The sequence below is a fragment of the Carassius gibelio genome, chromosome B5, assembly GCF_023724105.1.
Source record: "Carassius gibelio isolate Cgi1373 ecotype wild population from Czech Republic chromosome B5, carGib1.2-hapl.c, whole genome shotgun sequence".
Taxonomy (NCBI): domain Eukaryota; kingdom Metazoa; phylum Chordata; class Actinopteri; order Cypriniformes; family Cyprinidae; genus Carassius; species Carassius gibelio.
The window spans coordinates 15,299,101-15,319,750 of record NC_068400.1 but is presented as its reverse complement, the minus strand read 5'-3'; the positions used below and the strand labels follow the sequence as shown (position 1 = coordinate 15,319,750).

The 20,650-nt window shown below is 38.7% G+C and overlaps 2 protein-coding genes across 5 annotated transcripts in view; one reads left to right on the top strand and one right to left on the bottom strand.

Moving 5' to 3' along the window:
• LOC127957234 (uncharacterized) overlaps positions 1–20,650 on the top strand; it is a 364,986-nt gene that overhangs the window by 206,948 nt on the left and 137,388 nt on the right. The gene's annotated exons all lie outside the window — the stretch shown is intronic.
• On the bottom strand, positions 5,245–6,456 carry LOC127957243 (uncharacterized). Of its 2 annotated transcripts, XM_052555688.1 has the most exons (3): positions 5,994–6,456; positions 5,715–5,931; positions 5,245–5,636 (listed from the first exon to the last, which is right to left on the bottom strand). In XM_052555688.1, the coding sequence occupies exons 1-3, from the start codon at positions 6,135–6,137 to the stop codon at positions 5,575–5,577; spliced, it is 423 nt and encodes a 140-aa protein (XP_052411648.1). In that variant the 5' UTR covers positions 6,138–6,456; the 3' UTR covers positions 5,245–5,574. The 2 variants fall into 2 exon arrangements, with proteins under 2 accessions (XP_052411648.1, XP_052411647.1); XM_052555687.1 differs by having other exon boundaries at positions 5,715–6,456.

Below are 20,650 nucleotides of genomic sequence, written 5' to 3'. Positions count from 1 at the left end.
AATAAGAATATGTGAATGACTCAATTTTGACAAAAATGTCAGATAGAACCTTATAATTCCAAGGGGACGATTAGCGTTTTTGAAAATGTAACAAATAGTGACATAAAGATTACTATTTTTAATACTTTAAAGGTACAATTTGTAAGATATTTGCAGTCAAATATCCAAAAACCACTAGGCTAGTGTTATATATTTTGTCCGGCTGATACTAACAATATCTCTAATGTTTTCAACTACTTGTAAATCATGAGAAAATTCCCATTCTAAACAGTGACACAGGGCAGTGCAGTCGCCTGTCAATGACGTTAGTTACCCTTTGTCACCGCCTTTAATGACGTAGAAACCACATGACAACAGTTTCGTGGACAAATGCGGAAGTAGCTTCGCGACAAACTCCAATTAGAAAGAGATGCCGATCTCGCTTGTGTTTTACTCGGCAGGTGAGTTGTTTTGAGTCTATGAGCAGCGCATGCATATTGTTATTCTTTTGCATTAATTATCAGATAAAACAGATATTAAAATTAGTCATGTGTTAGTTTACTGTGTAAAATAATAAAATATGTTGTGAAAATAATGATGATGATGATGTGCACAATTGAGAAATGGATACTTATGAAGATAAATCGCAGCCCAAGTCTCAAGAGGTAAATATTTCATTTTCGAGAAATAAGTAATTTGTACATTTACATAATTGGTAAGATAAAAATACATTATTTGTGAGTACACACCATGACTTCAACTTTCATTTCGTGAACAGTAGGGAACAGTGTATTTAATTCATTCACCAGACCCAAACATACACAGTTTAAAATCCACTAGCTCAGTTAACATTTATAGTATAGTAATAATAGTAGTGTATATCTTATTTGCATTTGAAGTTATATTATAAATCCTGTAAACATATAGAAGGTAATTTGGATTTCTCCGGTTCTCTGCACTGAAGTTTAGCACAACCAGAAGTATATTTGCACACACTCGCAAGACCGGAAATCCAAGATGGCGGAGATATGCAACTAGCCCATTATAACGATCGACAAGATTAGTATTATGGGGCATACACGCCAAACGCGGGGTATCGCGTCTCTAGTCCCGCGCGAGGACGCGTTTGATCCATAGTCTGATCGCATCTTTGCATTGACTTTGTATGTAATCTTCTCGCGCAAATCGTTGAACTCCCGTTAAATTCATGATTTATCTTTCCATCTGATTGATGGCCATCAGCGGTTGGGTCATTCCATGCTCCTTCTTAGCGTCATCAAACCACGCGATTGTTATTGTTTTGGTAGTGCGCCCTCTAGTGGCAGGTCCTACAACCTGTACCTTTAAAATGTCTGAAATAGATCAAAATAATTCTTATCATATATTATTTTTTTTAACAAACTACCCAAATATCAAATAACAATCTCATGACAAATAAAACATTTTCTTAAATTAATAGCCTATTTCAAAGGACAGCATCAGTGAAGTGCATGCTTGAGATTAACATTCCAATCTAGCTGTAATTTTCTCAAAGTATGCAAAAAAGTGTGAAAATATTAATGTAACGATAAAAACTCCACATACATCGGGAAGAAGGAGGCAGGAACCGGCGCACAATCAAAAACACTTTAATAATTCAAAAATAAATACAAAACGGCGCACCAGCCCCTCACGGCCGACTGGTGCGCATAAATAAAAAGCAAACACATAAAATTCAATTCAATTCAATTCAAGTTTATTTGTATAGCGCTTTTTACAAAATAAATCGTTACAAAGCAACTTTACAGAAAATTATGTTTCTACAATATTTAGTAGTAGCTAGTAGTTTGTGCACATTTGACAGGATTTTAGAAAAAATAATAATAATAATACAAGACGTAGTCAGCTAGACGATGAACTATCAATATTATTAAGTTATTATATGATTCAGTCACACATTTAGCAATAATTGTTAGTTCTGTTTGTTGATTCAAGGTAGCATCATCTGGGGTCCTCTGAGGGTCAGCATCATCTCTTCTCAGGTGTTCTGGATCCAGACTGGAGCTTGTTTAAATCCTAGTTACCACGGGATGTAAATCCCGTGGCGAAACATAGAAACAAAATACAGACATCATTAGCATAGCTGCTGATCCAACAAAGTAAAATTAGTTTAACCCAAGCTAATGAATAAAAATGCAACTTTGAACAGATGCAACTACACTCACAATTAAAAAGAAACATTATTCGAATGCTTGGCGAAAGAGATGTGTTTTTAATCTAGATTTAAACAGAGAGAGTGTGTCTGAACCCCGAACATTATCAGGAAGGCTATTCCAGAGTTTGGGAGCCAAATGTGAAAAAGCTCTACCTCCTTTAGTGGACTTTGCTATCCTAGGAACGACCAAAAGTCCAGTGTTTTGTGACCTTAGGGTGCGTGATGGGTTGTAGCGTGGTAGAAGGCTAGTTAGGTACGCTGGAGCTAAACCATTTAGGGCCTTATAGGTAAGTAATGATAATTTGTAACTGATACGGAACTTAATAGGTAGCCAGTGCAGAGACTGTAAAATTGGGGTAATATGATCATATTTTCTTGACCTCATAAGGACTCTAGCTGCTGCATTTTGGACGACCTGTAGCTTGTTTATTGAAGAAGCAGGACAACCACCTAGAAGTGCATTACAATAGTCCAGTCTAGAGGTCATGAATGCATGAACTAGCTTTTCTGCATCAGAAACAGATAACATGTTTCGTAGCTTGGCAATGTTTCTAAGATGGAAGAATGCAGTTTTTGTAACATTGGAAATATGATTTTCAAAAGACAAATTGCTGTCTAATATAACACCCAGATTTCTGACTGTAGAGGAAGTAACAGTACATCCGTCTAGTTGCAGATTGTAATCTACAAGATTCTGTGTAGTGTTTTTTGGTCCAATAATTAATATCTCTGTCTTATCCGAATTTAATTGGAGAAAATTGTGTGTCATCCAATCTTTTACATTTTTAACACACTCTGTTAGCTTAGATAATTGGGAAGTTTCATCTGGTCTCGTTGAGATATATAGCTGAGTATCATCAGCATAACAGTGGAAGCTAATTCCGTATTTTCTAATAATATTACCAAGGGGCAACATATATATTGAAAATAGAAGGGGACCTAGGACGGATCCTTGTGGCACTCCATATTTTACTGATGATAAATGAGATGACTCCCCATTTAAGTAAACAAAATGGTAGCGATCGGACAGGTAGGATCTAAACCATCTTAGAGCCTGCCCTTGAATACCTGTATAGTTTTGTAATCGATCTATGAGTATGTCATGATCTATGGTGTCGAACGCAGCACTAAGATCAAGTAAGACTAGAAATGAGATGCAGCCTTGGTCTGACGCAAGGAGCAGGTCATTTGTAATTTTAACAAGTGCAGTTTCTGTGCTATGGTGGGGCCTAAAACCTGACTGAAATTCTTCATACATATCATTTTTATGCAGGAAGGTGCTCAATTGAGCAGACACAACTTTCTCTAAAATTTTAGACATAAATGGAAGATTTGAAATAGGCCTATAATTTGCCAGTACACTAGGATCTAGTTTTGGTTTCTTAATAAGAGGCTTGATAACCGCCAGCTTGAATGGTTTTGGGACGTGTCCTAAAGTTAACGACGAGTTTATGATATTGAGAAGCGTTTCTTCTGCTACAGGTAACAGCTCTTTCAGTAATTTAGTGGGTACAGGATCTAATAAACATGTTGTTGGTTTAGATACAGTGATAAGTTTATTTAGCTCTTCCTGTCCTATGGTTGTAAAGCGCTGCAGTTTATCTTTGGGTGCGATGGATGAAACTGAAGTGTTAGACGCTGTAGAATCTACATTCGCTATTGTATTTCTAATGTTATCTATTTTATCAGTGAAGAAATTCATAAAGTCATTACTATTTAACGTTGGTGGAATATTTGAATCAGGTGGCATCTGGTAATTTGTTAACTTAGCCACTGTGCTAAATAAAAACCTTGGATTGTTTTGGTTATTTTCAATGAGTTTGTGTATATGGTCTGCCCTAGCAGTTTTTAGAGCCTGTCTATAGCTGGACATACTGTTTTTCCATGCAATTCTAAAAACTTCTAAGTTAGTTTTTCTCCATTTGCGTTCAAGACTACGAGTTAATTTCTTGAGAGAGTGAGTATTACTGTTATACCATGGTACAGTACGTTTTTCTCTAACTTTTTTCAATTTGATTGGGGCAACAGCTTCTAATGTATTAGAGAAAATAGTGCCCATGTTGTCAGTAATTTCGTCTAATTCGTGTGTATTTTTGGGTACAATTAGCAGTTGAGATAGATCAGGCAGGTTATTTGCGAATCTTTCTTTGGTGGCTGGAACAATAGTTCTGCCCAGACGGTAACGCTGCGACATATAGTTAATATCAGTGATACGCAGCATGCACGATACAAGGAAATGGTCTGTAATATCATCACTTTGAGGTACAATATCTATAGCAGTAAGATCGATTCCATGCGATATAATTAAATCTAGTGTATGATTAAAACGATGAGTGGGCCCGGTGACATTTTGCTTGACTCCAAAGGAGTTTATTAGGTCAGTAAACGCAAGTCCTAATGTATCATTTGCATTATCAACGTGAATATTAAAATCTCCCATGATTAGCGCCTTATCAACTGTAACTAGAAGGTCTGAGAGGAAATCTGCAAATTCTTTCAGGAATTCTGTATACGGCCCTGGTGGTCTATACACAGTAGCCAGAGCAAGAGATACATTAGATTTCTTTTGCATGTCTGACAGAGTAACATTTAGCAGAAGTATTTCAAATGAGTTAAACCTGTATCCTGTTTTCTGGGTAACATTGAGAATATCACTATATATTGTTGCAACACCCCCGCCACGACCAGTCTGACGGGGCTCATGCTTATAACAGTAGTTTGGTGGAGTAGACTCATTTAGACCAAAATAATCATTTGGTTTTAGCCAGGTTTCAGTCAAGCAGAGTAAATCAAAACTATTATCTGTGATCATTTCATTTACAATAACTGCTTTTGGTGCGAGTGATCTAATATTTATGAGCCCAAACTTTAAAAATTGTTTTTGTTCATTTACTTTACATTTTTCTGGTTTAATTACGATAAGATTTTTTCTAGATCCTACATTATATTTATATTTTGACCTCACTATTCGGGGAACAGACACAGTCTTAATAGGTTTTACAGCGCAAGTACCTTTAGCATTTAAGCGGTTAGAACAAAACTCATCATAATGGTTATTTGAGAATTGTCTTACTAGTCACATGGAGCGAAGTGTCCTGGAGATGTTGTCAGAGAGAAGCTCCGCTCCAATTCTGCTGGGGTGTAATCCATCAGCGCGAAACAGTCTAGGACGCTCCCAGAAAAGATTCCAGTTATTAACAAATAGCAGTTTCTGTTCTTTACACCATGACAACAACCATTCATTTAAAGCAAAAAGTCTACTGAACCTTTCGTGTCCTCGTCGATACGTGGGCAGTGGTCCTGACACGACGATCGTCGCCGCGGGCGTCGTGCTGCGAACCGTCTCGATCAGGCTCCTGAAGTCCCTCTTCAGCGTCTCCGTCTGCCGCAGCGTGGTGTCGTTAACCCCGGCGTGAAGCACGACCGCTCTGGGGCTCTCGCCGTCCTTCAGGATCGCGGGTATCTGCGCAGAAACATCGAGAACACGAGCACCAGGCAAACAATGAGTGTGCACTTTACCTTCGGCTAACGTAGCACTTACGTGTCGGACGATGGAGTCTCCGATGATCACAGCGTCGCGTCCTGTCTCGCGGAGGGGAGCGAAGCGGTTCTGGATGGAGAGCTCGAAGGCAGGAGGGGGAGAAGTAGTCGCCCGGGACCCGGCTCGCGTCCTCCGCTGTGGATGCACCCAGGGTCCGTGGTGTCCCGGCGTCGCAGTGAAGGACATCTGGGAAGATCGCGTCCTGGGTGCACCGGGCCTGCGCAGAGAAACACACGGAGTAGACGTGGTGGGACCGTTAACAGCACGCTGTATACTTACCCCGGACTTGTGAGCGTCAGCCCGGGATGATTCCAGCGCGGCTCTCCGCTCTCTCAGCTTGGCCTGCCTCTGTTCCAGGTCGCGAATCTGCTTCCCCACGGCCTCGAGCTCGAGCTGCACAGAGTGGAGACATTCATCCGCCATTAAAGCAAGTAACAGTGAGTACAGCAGTGGTAATGTGTGAGAATAGAGTATTAGCAATGTAAGCGCAGTTAGCAGCAAACACGCTTGCTGATGCTAACTGGCTAAACGCTAATAGCGGACCCGGGAGATCAAAATAAAACTAGTGATAGCGAGGCGCTCTGATTGTTTTTGTTGTAGAATACAATAGAGGATATATTCACGCGTTATATAAACGGAAACAATGATGTATAAAATTGATTTTTAAGTTAAAAATAGTCAATGAAAAGAATATAGTGACGGAGCTCAAACGCAGTACAGCCGTCAACAGCAAACAGCAAACAGGAAGTGAGGTCCCAGGCCTGGTCCTCTCACGTCCTTCACTATAGTCACTCCAGTTTTATATCCTTCCATCTCCTACGTGGGACTCAAGACCGGCGGTAGGGCGCAGGTGCAGCTCATCTCCAATCATTACACCTGGCCTCACTCCTCGTTCCCACGCCTCTCGGCCACGCCCCACTCGCCACATACCCCCATCGCCCCTCGCAGGCCGGGGGGGTACCCTCCAGACTGCGCTCTACTCCCACCCCCCCCCCCTTCCCTCCGGGGGGGAGCGCTCACGGGGACCTGCAGGAACCTGGGGGTAGGACAGACGAGGCGAGAGAAAAGGAGACGGAAGGAGGAGCGACAGGGACGAGAGAGGGGAGAGAGAAAAAAAAATAAAAAATTCCGGTTCCCAGACGCACTGCTGCTCGGCCCTCCACCAGCTGGGTGATCTCCTCCGCGGTGCCCGGCGGTGGCACTGGACGGCCCTCGACGGACGGCACGACACTCCTCCGCCGCCCGATGGACGGCGACGGCTCCTCCGATTTTGGGCAGCGGCAGGAGTCCCCCGTTCCCTGCCCCTCCGGATTCCATCACGGAGGTGGTTGGCTCCGGCCCCCTGGCGAACGGCGCCGACTCCTCCGCTCCCTCACGGACGGCAGCCGCCCCTCCATATCGTGGGCGGCCGGCAGCGAGCTCGCCTGTCCCCGGCAACTCGCTCCAGCCCACCGCCTCAAGCGTCCATGGCGGCACATACTTCGCCAGCTCGAGGGCACCGCGGATTCACCACAGCGGCGAGGGATCTTCAGCAGCGCGTCCCTCCTTCTCCCGGGTTTTGGCACCACTGTAACGATCCTAAAACTCCATATACATCGGGAAGAAGGATGCGGGAACCGGGGCATCATCAAAACACTTTAATAAAAAATAAATACAAAACGGCGCACCAGCCCCTCACGGCCGACTGGTGCGCATAAATAAAAAGCAAACACATAAAATAATGTCCCAGGCCTGGTCCTCTCACGTCCTTCACTATAGTCGCTCCAGTTTTATATCCTTCCGTCTCCTACGTGGGACTCAAGACCGGCGGTGGGGCGCAGGTGCAGCTCATCTCCAATCACTACACCTGGCCTCACTCCTCGTTCCCACGCCTCTCGGCCCCGCCCCACTCGCCACAATTAATAACTGTATTTTTATAATAACTGTATTTCGGTTATTTAACTGTATATATACATAACATGAAGGATTACACCACATAATGCATTAAATAGTGCTTTAAGATGTGATGGATATTAAATTTGATCATGACAGTTTATAATCTGGACATTATTGTCAGACATATTATTAGGACAGTGAAAAGAGTGTTTTCAGAGTTTCCACAGAACAAAAAGTGCCCACATTTATCTTATTACAAGTATGTCACTAGATTGTGGTAATATTGTATAAAAACAACTATTTTATAGTTATAGGTAGTCAGTCCTGTCTTTTACAAACTAGGCTTATTTGGAAAGAGTGCCTGTGCGTTTCAGCACAATGACTTTATAATTGCTTCCTGTACATTTTGCAACACTTTTGAAGTTAAATACTCAGTTTTACCTAAAATACACGAATATATTATACATTATAACCCTATTTATACATAGTGTATTATGCCATTTCAGCTTGCTTCTAGAAGTTTTTTAACTCTTATTGTGGCTTGTGGTTAACAGCACTCGTACCTGATGACTTAAAGGGATACTCCACCCCAAAAATAAAAATTATGTCATTAATGACTTACCCTCATGTTGTTCCAAACCCGTAAGACCTCCATTCATCTTCAGAACACAGTTTAAGGTATTTTAAGGTATTTTAGTCCAAGAACTTTCTGTCCCTCCATTAAAAATGTGTGTCCATGTCCAGAAAGGTAAGAAAAACATCATCAAAGTAGTCCATGTGACATCAGAGGGTCAGTTAGAATTTGTTGAAGCATTGCAAGTACATTTTGGTCCAAAAATAAAAAAAATTATGACTTTATTCAGCATTGTCTTCTCTTCCGGGTCTGTTGTGAGTGCGTTCACAACGCTGCATTGACGCTGATGACATATGACGCTGCTGACGTGTTATCTTTGTTATTGGGCGCACCAGAAAACACATCAGCAGCATCGTACGTCAACGGTCACAGCAGTCGCACTCACAACAGGCCCAGGAAGATAAGACAATGTTGAATAAAGTCATTATTTTTAGACCAAAATGTATTTTGTATGAACTGACCCACTGATGTCACATGGACTTCTTCGGAGATGTTTTTATTACCTTTCTGGACATGGACAGTATACCGTACATACATTTTCAATGGAGGGACAGAAAGCTCTTGGACTAAATCTAAAATATCTTAAACTGTGTTCTGAAGATGAACGGAGGTCTTACGGGTTTGGAACGACGTGAGGGTGAGTGATAAATTACATAATTTTAATTTTTGGGTGCACTGATGCTTTCAACACTAAGCCCCATGTTGTTTCCAGACCCGTAAAAGCTTTGTTTATCTTCGGAAGAAACCCGGGAGGCTTGTGACTCCCATTAACTGCCAAGTAAATTGCACTGTCAAGGTCCAGAAAAGTATGAAAGACATTGTCAGAATAGTCCATCTGCCATCAGTGGTTCAACCGTAATGTTATGAAGTGACGAAAATACTTTTTGTATGTGAAGAAAACAAAAATAACGACTTTATTTAACAATTGGTCTCCTCATCACCGCTGGACCATTTTGGAGAATATCCCCTGAACACAAGAAGCTTACGCTCTTCTGTGTCAGCCACACTGCACAGATGTCCTATTTTCATTCAAATCAAAGGATAAATACACATAGAAAATGTATCCTTGTGTCGCAGCTGACACAGAAGAGTGTAAGCTTCTTGCATTCAGCTCAAATTCTACAAAATGGGGGTAAGTGATTAATGACAAAAAAATTATTTTGAGGTGGATTATCCCTTAAATATCATAAGTGCAATGATGTACCGGGTGTGCTAATGAGCAAGTTTACTTTCTCAGAAAAAAATTCATAAGGAGCTGGTTATATGATGTAAATGTCGAAATGTATTTGTTTAAACATCATGTACTAAAAAGTGTTTAAAAAAAGATGCACACAGCATACCTGTTATATTACACACTATTGGACTAAAGTGTGTTATTGCCTCCCTGAAGCTATTCTGTTTCTATTACTCATTCATTTTTCTAGCTGCATCTTGGCAATATCGCACTTGTAATCATCTGTTAAGCTCTGGGTTGAATTTGTCATGCGGACTGCAGCAGCACAGGTTCACCGGCATCTGTACAAGCGGTAACAGTACACTACTCTCTGGAGCACGTTTAACCTCGGCCCTGCTTGCAGGGTGGAGACGCTCGGGGTAAAGGTCAGGTGAGAATCTCCACGGCCACACCTGGGCAGCTGATCTGCAGGTCGCTGTCGGGTCAGGTGTCACTCTCCCGTTTCTGCAGAGTTCCATCTGCCCATGGCCTGGATAATTCAAGAGCAGCAAAACACGCTTTGTCACTACCTGACTAGGACAAAACTACCCTGCTAGTTAAACTACCACTAAGATAACAGAAGCCAACACTTGGCGAATAACCCTCACATTTTTTACGCAAAACTGCAAATGAAAAAAATAATAATGAAAATAATATGCATGTTAAAATGTATATAATATATTTATATTTTGTATATAATATATAATTTGTCATTTTTTGTGCACAAGAATATGATGAAATATTTTATATAAATCAATATTTAATTGACATGTGTAGATGTCACCTTACTTAATGCAACTTCCACCCCACAATCGGACAACAGCCATGCTTACAGCAAACTGATGAATGATGGGACAATTTCAAATTTCTGTATGTGTGTGTGCAAGTGTGTTTTGCTCTTTGACCTTTTACACCTTACAGCCTACTGCTATACAATGATAAATATTTGATCCCACACCTGTCCATCTTCCTGGGCTCTCACACAAACACTCGGGCCTTTCCACGCAATGTGTTCTCTAAGGCGGTTTGGGCACGATGTAAGAGGAGCTCCCAGGGAGATAATGGTGCGACGCTATTAATAATGTACGAATGAATGTAATCTCAAACCAGCAAAACCTAGAGACACTCAGGCTGAAACCTGAGAGGAAACTGCTAAAAAGAGATGTAGTACAAATATCAAGTAGTCCTTACAGCCGGTGGACAGATATATATATATATATATAAATAGAGTATAATTTAAAGCATGCTTAACTTAATTGCTGGTAAATTTTGTAAATAAGAGAAAGTGGCAAGACTGACGAAGTGGATTCTGGTAAACTGAAATGCTGAAAAAATGAAATGCATGAATAAAAGAAAGAAAGCAGACTAGATTGTTTTTCTGTTTAATGAAAAAAAAAAGAGTTTAGATGCAATTTGGTTAAAATAGATTAATAAGTTTACATTTATTTATACTGGCTGAAAAAAAGCTAGGAATTTTCACTTAAAAATTGCTGGTAATTTCATAAACAGGCAGGTAACACACTGAATTCAATGTGAAATTATGAAGTAGAAAACCCAAAATATGATTTTCTTGTATACATGCTTCAGTAGTTTCTTTGGTTTTATAATCCAGCAGGTAAAAATGGTGCATCTGATCACTTAGTAAAGTAACAACACGTGATTTGAGCAATCATTCATGTCTGAACAAAGCAACATGACTTTAAAACTCAGAAGTCTGATCACTTAACAAACAACCCTGAAAAAAAAAATATTCAAAGCCAGATACTCTTAGAAGATCATGTGATTCTGTATAAAGGCTGGATTTCATTAGTTTGTTGTTTTTTATCAGGAACAGAAATGAGGAATGACGTTGGGATGCCTCTACCTCCTCCTGCTTGACCTTTTAATAGGAGGGCAGTTGTTAAGTGAATTTCGGGAATCCCATAAACACAAATTGCCATCCGTAATCTCCTGCCAGGGAAGGCAGAAATATTTCAGCGGAAAGTAATCAATCAGATGCTTAGAGCCCTTCACAGCCACCGTTCAGGGGAGAGAGAATCTGCTGTAAAACACTGCAGCCTTCCAAACACAGCATGACGCCACCTATTTGTAACATGGCAGAAAATAGAAACAACGAAAGTCATTTTCAGAAAATGATTTGTGAAAGGAGTAGTTCAGAAGTTCAATCTTAATATAATATGAGGGGTTTTTTTTTGTTGTTTGTTTGTTTGTTTTTTGCTAACCAGAATTTGAAATACGTATGAATGCAGTCTAAAACTAAAATTCTTACTGTGTTATTTTCTAGCGAGGAACAATAAACAAAGAAACAAACATGAACTCTGCATCTACAAAAAGATGATGAGAATATGCATTGAGTTTGATTTTTCATTTGTAGGTTTGAATGTGCTGTAAATTGAATCATTACATATTCATTCAGAATTGCACAATGCTCTGGTATTTTGCACATGCAACCTACAGTAGCTTTAAAATTAATCATCAATACAGATGCTGCACATGACGCACCATTCCACTTGAGCAAAGGTGAGACCTTGAAGTACAGAGACTTGAACCCATGACCATTGAGTTACAAGTCTGACTAACTATTTGCACCTTATTTATTTACCAAATCTGTCTTGTGGTTGTTGGTGTGTTTGTAGATTTTGCTGTTTTAGGATCATAGGAGCTCACGCTAAACCTCTGGCTTCGGGTAACCAAAGCTCCTTGTCTTAACCAATGGCTGGCCAGAGCGCTTAATGTAATGGGGGAGGTCACCGGCTCGCACTCCTTAACCCCTGACCTTCAAGCTCATGAGCCGCGCAGGTATTTCTTTCATGGGGACACCGGAGATGTGTTTTGGACAGGTTAAAGGAAGAGTGGTAAGCAAGCTGGGATCCGTTTGTACCCGCTGTAACTTTAATGGGCTCTGATAAAGATGGATCCCATGCCTCCGTGATGGATTAAGTCACTGAGCACCAGCGTGGAAACTGATGCTTTTATCTTACTTTATTTAGGCCAAGTTGTGGTTCACCACACATTTAGGTTCTGGACATTAACATTAATGAATGACCAGAGCACTTTCTGCGCATATGATACTCTGACAATGGTTTTGTTTAGTGCAATTATTTTTCAGTGTTTATTCGAAGCATTTTGCATGTGTTTGTCTGAATGCAACTGAGTTGAACGATCGTGAAGGGTTTTACAGCAGCTATGTGAATGATGGCTGCAGTTTTCAGAAAGACAGTAAATAGGTGATGAATATATTCATTGTTCCGATAAAGGTATTGATATTCGCTATATCCAAATACTGTGAATTAATATCCACATAAATCTGCATGCATTTCAGATGTTTCCAGTGTTCACTCAGAAGCTGTGGGTCTCGATGTCTGTAAATCAGCATGAGTAAAGCGAATGATTTTCTGGCAGTAACGCGGCCGCGCTGGCACACACATAACTCAGCTAAAGGAGTCACGGGAGCTGCCGATAGGTTGGGTCAACCAATCGACACGCCACTTGACCCCTGTTGACCTCTGCGGCCAATAAGGCTAATGGCGGTGTAAGGCTAGAGCCATAGCCATGGCGTGGGGGTCTAACACTGCTGGACTGTAACATGCACCCAGCTGACGCTCCTCATGCGGGGCTTGTTAGCACTGACCCCTCGCTCACTCGCTCTCTCTCTCTCTCTCTATGCTGAACTACTGCAAAATGCAATAGCACCAGGATAATTGGTGCATTAATCAGTCCTAATGAGAGGACACAAGCATGTTATACAGTTGCAATCAAAATTACTCAACCCCCCAGAGACTGCTGTACTTTACAAATACAAGCTTTTCTGAAGATCCAGGATAAAAAAAATTGCATCTATGACAGTTCACTGGCATATTAAAAGTGATATTGTCAATATATAATGTAATACTTTTGAGTTATAAGACTTTTTTATAATACTGCTGTTATAATTATTCAACCCCTATTCAACATTGCTGTTTTTAAATCACTTATTTGCATGGTGGGGAAAAAAAACAGTCTCAAAACACAATTAAGCTTTTAGAAACTCTATTAAAAACAGAATTAGCTTGAGCCGTTACACATACAGTTAGCCCATGCATGTGTTGAAGTTGAGTAGCAAAAATGTCAACAGAGATCTCACAAAAGCTAAAGAGAATAAGGCTAAGGCTATATGAAGATTTCCAAGACATTGAAACTTCCTAGAGACACATCTCTCAGCCTTATTCCTTAGCTTAAAGTGTGTTTTACCAGAAAATCTTTGAGGTTGTGGAAGAAAAAGCACAATATCATAAAATGTTTAATCAGAGCAACTGAGAAAAATCTGCAATGTTAAGCCAAAGACTTGCAAGATGACCCGATGAAAGGAGGAAAACCATTTCAAAGCAGTGTGTAAGAAGAACACTAGACAAGTATTGCCTTAATGTTGAGACATCTTGTAGAATACCACTCTTGATCAAGAAGAACAAAGGACAACTTGAACTTGATAAAATTCATTTGTGTAGACCTGTGGAGCTCTGGAGGAATGTTTTACGGAGTGATGTGACCAAACTGGAACTTTTTGGACCCATGGATCAGCGGTATGTCTGCTGCAAAAAAGGCAAAGCTCCTAAGCAGAAGAACACCATCTCCATCGTCAAACTTGGAGGTGGATCATTCCTGTTATGGGGTTTCTTTACTGTAGAAGGAAGTGGAAATCATGACTGCATGAAGGACATCATGGATTCTTTGAGGTATCAGGCCATTTTGACAAGAATTGTGATGCCTTTGGTGCAAAGACTGAAGCTGATGATCAATGGACTTTCCTGCAGGCCAGTCATACCAAAGTACACATCCAAATCTACTTTGGCTTGGTTCAGGGATCAGTCATAGAATGTACTTGAGTGACCTGTTCAGTGTCCAGGCTTAATTCTCATTGCAAATATCTGGTTGAATTTGAAGAAAGCAGTGGCAATGTGAAAACCAAAGATTATCAGTGATCTGAAAGCTTTTTCAGGCGAGGAATGTGCCAAACTGTAGCAGAGAGGTGACAGAAGCTTCTAAACACTTACAGACAGCGTTTATTGGTGATTTTAAAGAATAAAAGATTTCTGCACAAAGGGGGTTGAATAATTTTGAACATGAATGTTTTGAGCCAATACGAATTTTATCATGATTCATCAATGTTCCATTCTCAGAATCACTCAAAAGTGTATTAACAAACTTTCTCTAATACTTTACTGATGCCTTTGTTAAATTGATTTCCTAAAATGTTATTCTCCACAGCAAATTGTCTTGCAGGTCAGTGAATAATTTTGATTGCAACTGTATATGTATTAACAAAGTGTAATTGCAAGTGTAAACATACATGAAACCTATAAAAAATTGGAACAATTTCATATATTGACATATACTATATCAGCCCATGGAAATGTATAAGTTTATGTATGTATAATATATTTTAATTTGATATACGTCATGTAGGCCTATATAATTATTTAAATACACATGTCCTTGTGTAAAAGTGTAACAGACAAATTACAAATACATGTCACTAATAATGCGTATATTTAAATATAAATATTGATTTCATTTTACATTTGTGGTATATAGTTAATTGGCCTATATATAATTGACATATAGATATCTCTACATAGAAGTTAATCTTATTAATTGTATGTGTTAAAAGTTTGTGGGAATCACATATGAGGCAACAATTAAAATAGCCAAGAGATCAAATTTCTGTATTGTGTGTGTGTGTGTGTCTGTGTGTGTGTGTGTGTGTGTGTGTGTGTGTGTTTGCAAAGAAACACATGCTATTACAAAATATTTTATGTTTACAGGTATGTACCACATATATATATCCATCATAGAGCCCATCAGTTTGTTGCTATATGTAAATGTAAAATAAAGTGATGTACACACACACAAATGTTTGTCTTACTAATTTTAAGATACACACACACACACATATGTATATAGCTAAAATATTTGATAGTGTGTGTCACAAAAATGGTTATCATTTGAGGTTTGAAGTTCAAACTGGCTTTACACACAATATTTAAGAGTGATTTTTATCAGCGCTGTCAGTTAAGTCAATCATCACTACTACTAGAACCTGTCTCACTGTTAACACATTATTTTAATTTGTCCTTTTTACACATATTCCATGTACTTACTATTATAATGACAATTAATTATTCATAATTGCATGCAAGTAACTCGCCAAACCCTAATCCTAACCCTAGCCATGTGACCCTGGACCACAAAACCAGTCTTAAGGGGTTAGTTCACCCGAGAATTAAAATTTGTCCATCTTCTACTCACCCTTGAAGCATCCTAGGTCTAAGTGACTTTTCCTCAGAATAATCCAATCGAAGTCCAATCTAAGAAAAAATTGTCCTTGCTCTTCCAAGCCTTTCAATGGGGGTAAACGGGTGTCTGTTGTCAACAGTAGAGAAGATGTGAAATAAAGTGCATGCATTTGTAACATGGCTCCAGAGGGTGAATAAAGGCCGTCTGTAGTGAATCCATGCATTTTTTTAAGATAAATATCCAGATTTTGAATGTAATAAACAAAACAAAAAACATTCTCACTTCTGCTGACTGTGGGGAACCAAAAGACATGAAGGCAGATGTTGTATTTCATCAGTGCTGCGTGGCTAGTGGCGAGCACGGAGAGAGAACAAAACAAAATATTGGTCACTAAATAGAAGCACAAAACGAGGATTTGTAAAGAAAGACGTCAGTGGATTTAGAAATAAGCCAAGGAGACTGGTTTTCCTTTGCTAAAGTAAGGAAACTTTGTTTCCCTTGCTCCTGCATCCCAGAGGCATGAGCGCAAGACGCATACGTCTTCCATCTTCCGCCTGCACGTCTTCCGGTTCCCAACAGTATAGACTATATTTGTAGCAATAGCTAAAAATATACATTGTTTGGGTAAAAATTATTGACTTTTCTTTTATGCCAAAATCATTAGGCCATTAAGTAAAGATCATGTTCCATGAAGATATTTTGTAAATTTCCTACTGTAAATATTTCAAAACTTAATTTTTGGATTAGTAATATGCATTGCTAAGAACTTCATTTGGACAACTTCTTTCTCAATATTTCCATTTTTTTTCACCCTTAGGTTCAAGATATTAAAACAGTTGTATCTTGGCCAAACATATATAACAAACCATTTATCAATGGAAAGCTTTTTATTCAGCTTTCAGGTGATTTATTAATCTCAGTTTAGAAAAATTGACCCTTATGACAGGTTTAGTGGTCCATGGTCACATATAGCAAGTGCATGTATTTTAATTAATATGACTCTATACTTAAATGTATTATTACACTGCAACAAGGACACCTTAAAATGAAGTGTTACCCTATCACTAAGTGTTAAAGTAGAGTGTGTGTGCCTGTTGCCCTGCAGTGTTTGTTCCTCATGTATGGATTAATAATTTGAGCTCTTCAGTTTCTCCTGATCTCTTCTGCTTTCACACTGGATTCTCAGACTCGGCTCTCTCCCTCGACATTATGCGTAATTATGCATATTTTTGGACCGTGCACATGCACACCTATGCTATGACTTTCTCTGTCTCATTTTCATGCAGCTCTAGACAAACATTCACAGCCATCGCACACAGTGTCAGTGTGAATAAGCTGCACATCTTCTCCAAACACTGTGTTCTGTGCCATCTGTTCACCAATGTAAATCACGTTGTGTTGATGTGAGCCTCTTCCGTTCTGGTGCCAAATATGTGTCCTCCACCACTAAATCACACAGGAAAATTCATGGCTTTATGTATATTAATGCAGAAATATGCTTATATGCAGAATCCAGTGAACTTACAGCCACTGACTCACAATGAGTTCATTCAAAGACTGAAGTTGCAATAATAAATTGTAATAAAATACAATATATATATATATATATATATATATATATATATATATATATATATATATATATATATATATATATATATATATATATATATATATATATTGGGCAGCACAACTGTTTTCAACAATGATAATAATCAGAAATGTTTCTTGAACAGCATTTCAGAATGATCTCTGAAGGACCATGTGACAGTAAAGACTGGAGTAATGATGCTGAACATTCAGCTTCTATCACAGGAATACATTACATTTAAAAAATACATTTATTTTAAATTGTAATAATATGTCATTGTTTTTACTGCATTGGTGAGCAGAAGTGGCTTCTTTCAAAAAGATTAACAAAATCTTACCAGACCAAAATTTTTGGATGATAGTGTATATGTTCAAGCAGCTTTCAAACAATATAACACGCTCTAATGCTTAGTGAATATTGCTGTTGTGTGTGTTTGTGTGAATACTGTGTCCTCGTGTCATGTTGTGGCTCCACTGGCGCTCCAGTGACTCTCTGTGATTTCTTGTGAGATTTGGGGAACATGCAGCTCAGACTGAAAGAGTGAGCTGATCTGCTGATCCTCCTGCTGCAGATGTTTAATCTGATCCAAACCCTTCAAAGCCTTACAGATTAACACTCTTCACAATCTCACTGCACCACAAACAGACGCTTTCCTTCCACTTCCTGAACTGGAACACAATATGAAAACAGGATTATATCATGATTTGCATTTATGATTGTAATGTTTCTAATAACTGTGCATTATGTATTGATATGTATGTGATATTTCACTATACACCTTCATACGGTATGTCTATACATGTATTGTGTAAACTGTTTAATTTCCATTCATATAGTGTAATTTTCTGTTACTGTTTCTCTGTTCTCAACAGAGGAAATACGTCTCATAAATGCACTGTATGACCTGTGTGTGTTCATGCTAATGTATTCAAATATATGCAGAGTTGATAACAAAGTAACCAAAATGACAGCAATAAATAATTGTGCTGGCAATACCAGCAAGACACGATTAATGATAATAGCAGAACAGTGGGATTGTGTCAGTGCTATATTCTGTTTGATTAGAATTTTAACCCTATAAGGCCTGTTGTATTATCCCTGAACATGGATTTCTAAGGGCTCTAAATGATCAAAACTTTGCTGTTAAACCTGTCAGGCATAATCTGCTTGCTTCTCTAATCTGACTGATAGTTTTTAGTTGAACTATTTTATTATCAAGTTTTAGTATAATCGTAGTAGGGCATTGTGTTAGCAGTGCAAAGTGTTGTGGGTTCAATTCCCAGGAGCAAATGTTATTTAAAAATTGTTAGCTTGAGTGCACTCTTCTGCTAAATGCATACATTTAATATATTTTAATCATTTAAATATCATCTGACTTTAAAACATATTATTGGAGATATAGAGTGACGACTGATATTTATATAATTTTCTTCTATACACTAATTAAAGATCTCACTAGTTTACATTTCAAGCATCAGAATATCATATGTTTTTGCTCAATTTGAGTCTTTCGCTCGGCCACTGAGCTGTTTCTCCTCCGTATTCTCACTATATCAGACTATATATGTTCCATAAATGATGTATCAAATATGATACTCAACAAAAGCACATATGCAAACTTTTCAATATAGGTTCAATAAACTGTTCCATTTAATGGTGAATGTCAGGCTTTACTGGGTGAAAAGATCAAGAAAACCCATTAAAACTCGGCAGATGATTTAGATGAAAACACAAGATGAATCTCACACCAACTTTTCTCATTTCAGTTTGTTTTCATAACTTTTGGTTCTGAAAGAGAAGTGATCTCTACTCAGCAGCTGTAGAGCTCTGTGTGTGTGTGTGTGTGTGTGTGTGTGTGTGTGTCTTTGAGGTAACAGTGAAGCAAAGTGCTCCTGTTTTTCATTTCCTGTGGATGTGTGGCTTTCCCTTTCCCACTTCATATTACACTGGTAAGCGTTTTAATTAAACTTCTTGTAATTAAAGTTCCCTTTGTTCTGAGTAGCCTCTGCTAATTGATTCAATTTGTCTCTTGTCGTGTATTAGACCTCTACTTAGTTAATGAATTAATTGATCAACCTTCAGAGTATTTTGGGTTGGTAAGAGGATTTTGACATCTAACCACTTTAATCTTGTGCTGGCTGGAAATTGAAGGATTTTAGATCCAGTCAAGCTCTGAACGTAATCAAACTATCCTAAATTCATGCAAGAAATCCACCGCAAACTTCTTGGTTTCACTATTGTTGTAACTAAAAATGCTTGTTAAAAAAAGATATTATCTTAATAAAGATTATACATGGAATAATGTACAATTTCAGCAGGACTTTTCCATGAGGAGTTTTGAATGGAAGAGTTTGAAACAGCTCAGCTCATAAAATGCAATAGTGTGTCTGTGAGTCAGAACTGAAGTGCAGGAGAAACAGATGAGCTGATCTTGAGATGTTTGATGAGCTGACCTTGGATTTGATGTGAAGCCACACTGTGGTAGGAATAGAGCTCCCTCTAGTGGACATCAGCTATACTCAACACAAGAAGAAAGCGCTGCTGTTCATCTCATACAGCGGTTAGTCATCTGTAACCTTAACAGCCCAATTGTTTGGTGTTTTAAGAACAACAGTCTTCTTATGCAGAAACAAAGTGTGTTATACTTCATCACTGAAGATAGTGGATGAAATCTGAAAGTATACACAATAGGTGCCATCAAAGACTAAGAAGGATTGTATCCAAACAACACACAACTACTGCAGCAAATTGACAGCAATAATCGCCACAAAACCCCTGAAAAGGCTGCTAAACCTTTAATCGTAGAGTGCTAAATGTGACATTGTGAAATACTAAAATGTAGACATTTTCCTCCTCCATCATCTCTAGAAAAACTGTCAAATGTGCTGATAGACAACATCGAACTGGAGACGGTTTAAAAGGTGCACAAATTTATTTGCACATATTTTCCATGTGATCACATTAACCCCTGTATCTTAATTTAAAACAAATGTATCTAAAACTAAACCTATATAATACCCAGGAAAACAAAACCAGTCAAAATAAATAAATAAATAAACAACAGAGAAACAACTATTTGAAAATCTGGAATCACAATCTGGGTGCAAAATCACCTTTAAAGTTTCCCAAATAAAGTTCTTAGTAATGCATATTACTAACCAAAATTAAGTTTTGATATAATTACAGTAGAAAGTTAACAAAATAGCTTCATGGAACATGATCTTTACTTAATATCCTAATGATTTTTGGCCTGAAAGAAAAATCTATAATTTTGGCACACACATTGTTGGCTATTGCTACAAATAAAGCAGTGCTACTTGACTGGTTTTGTGGTCCACACTCAAAAAAAT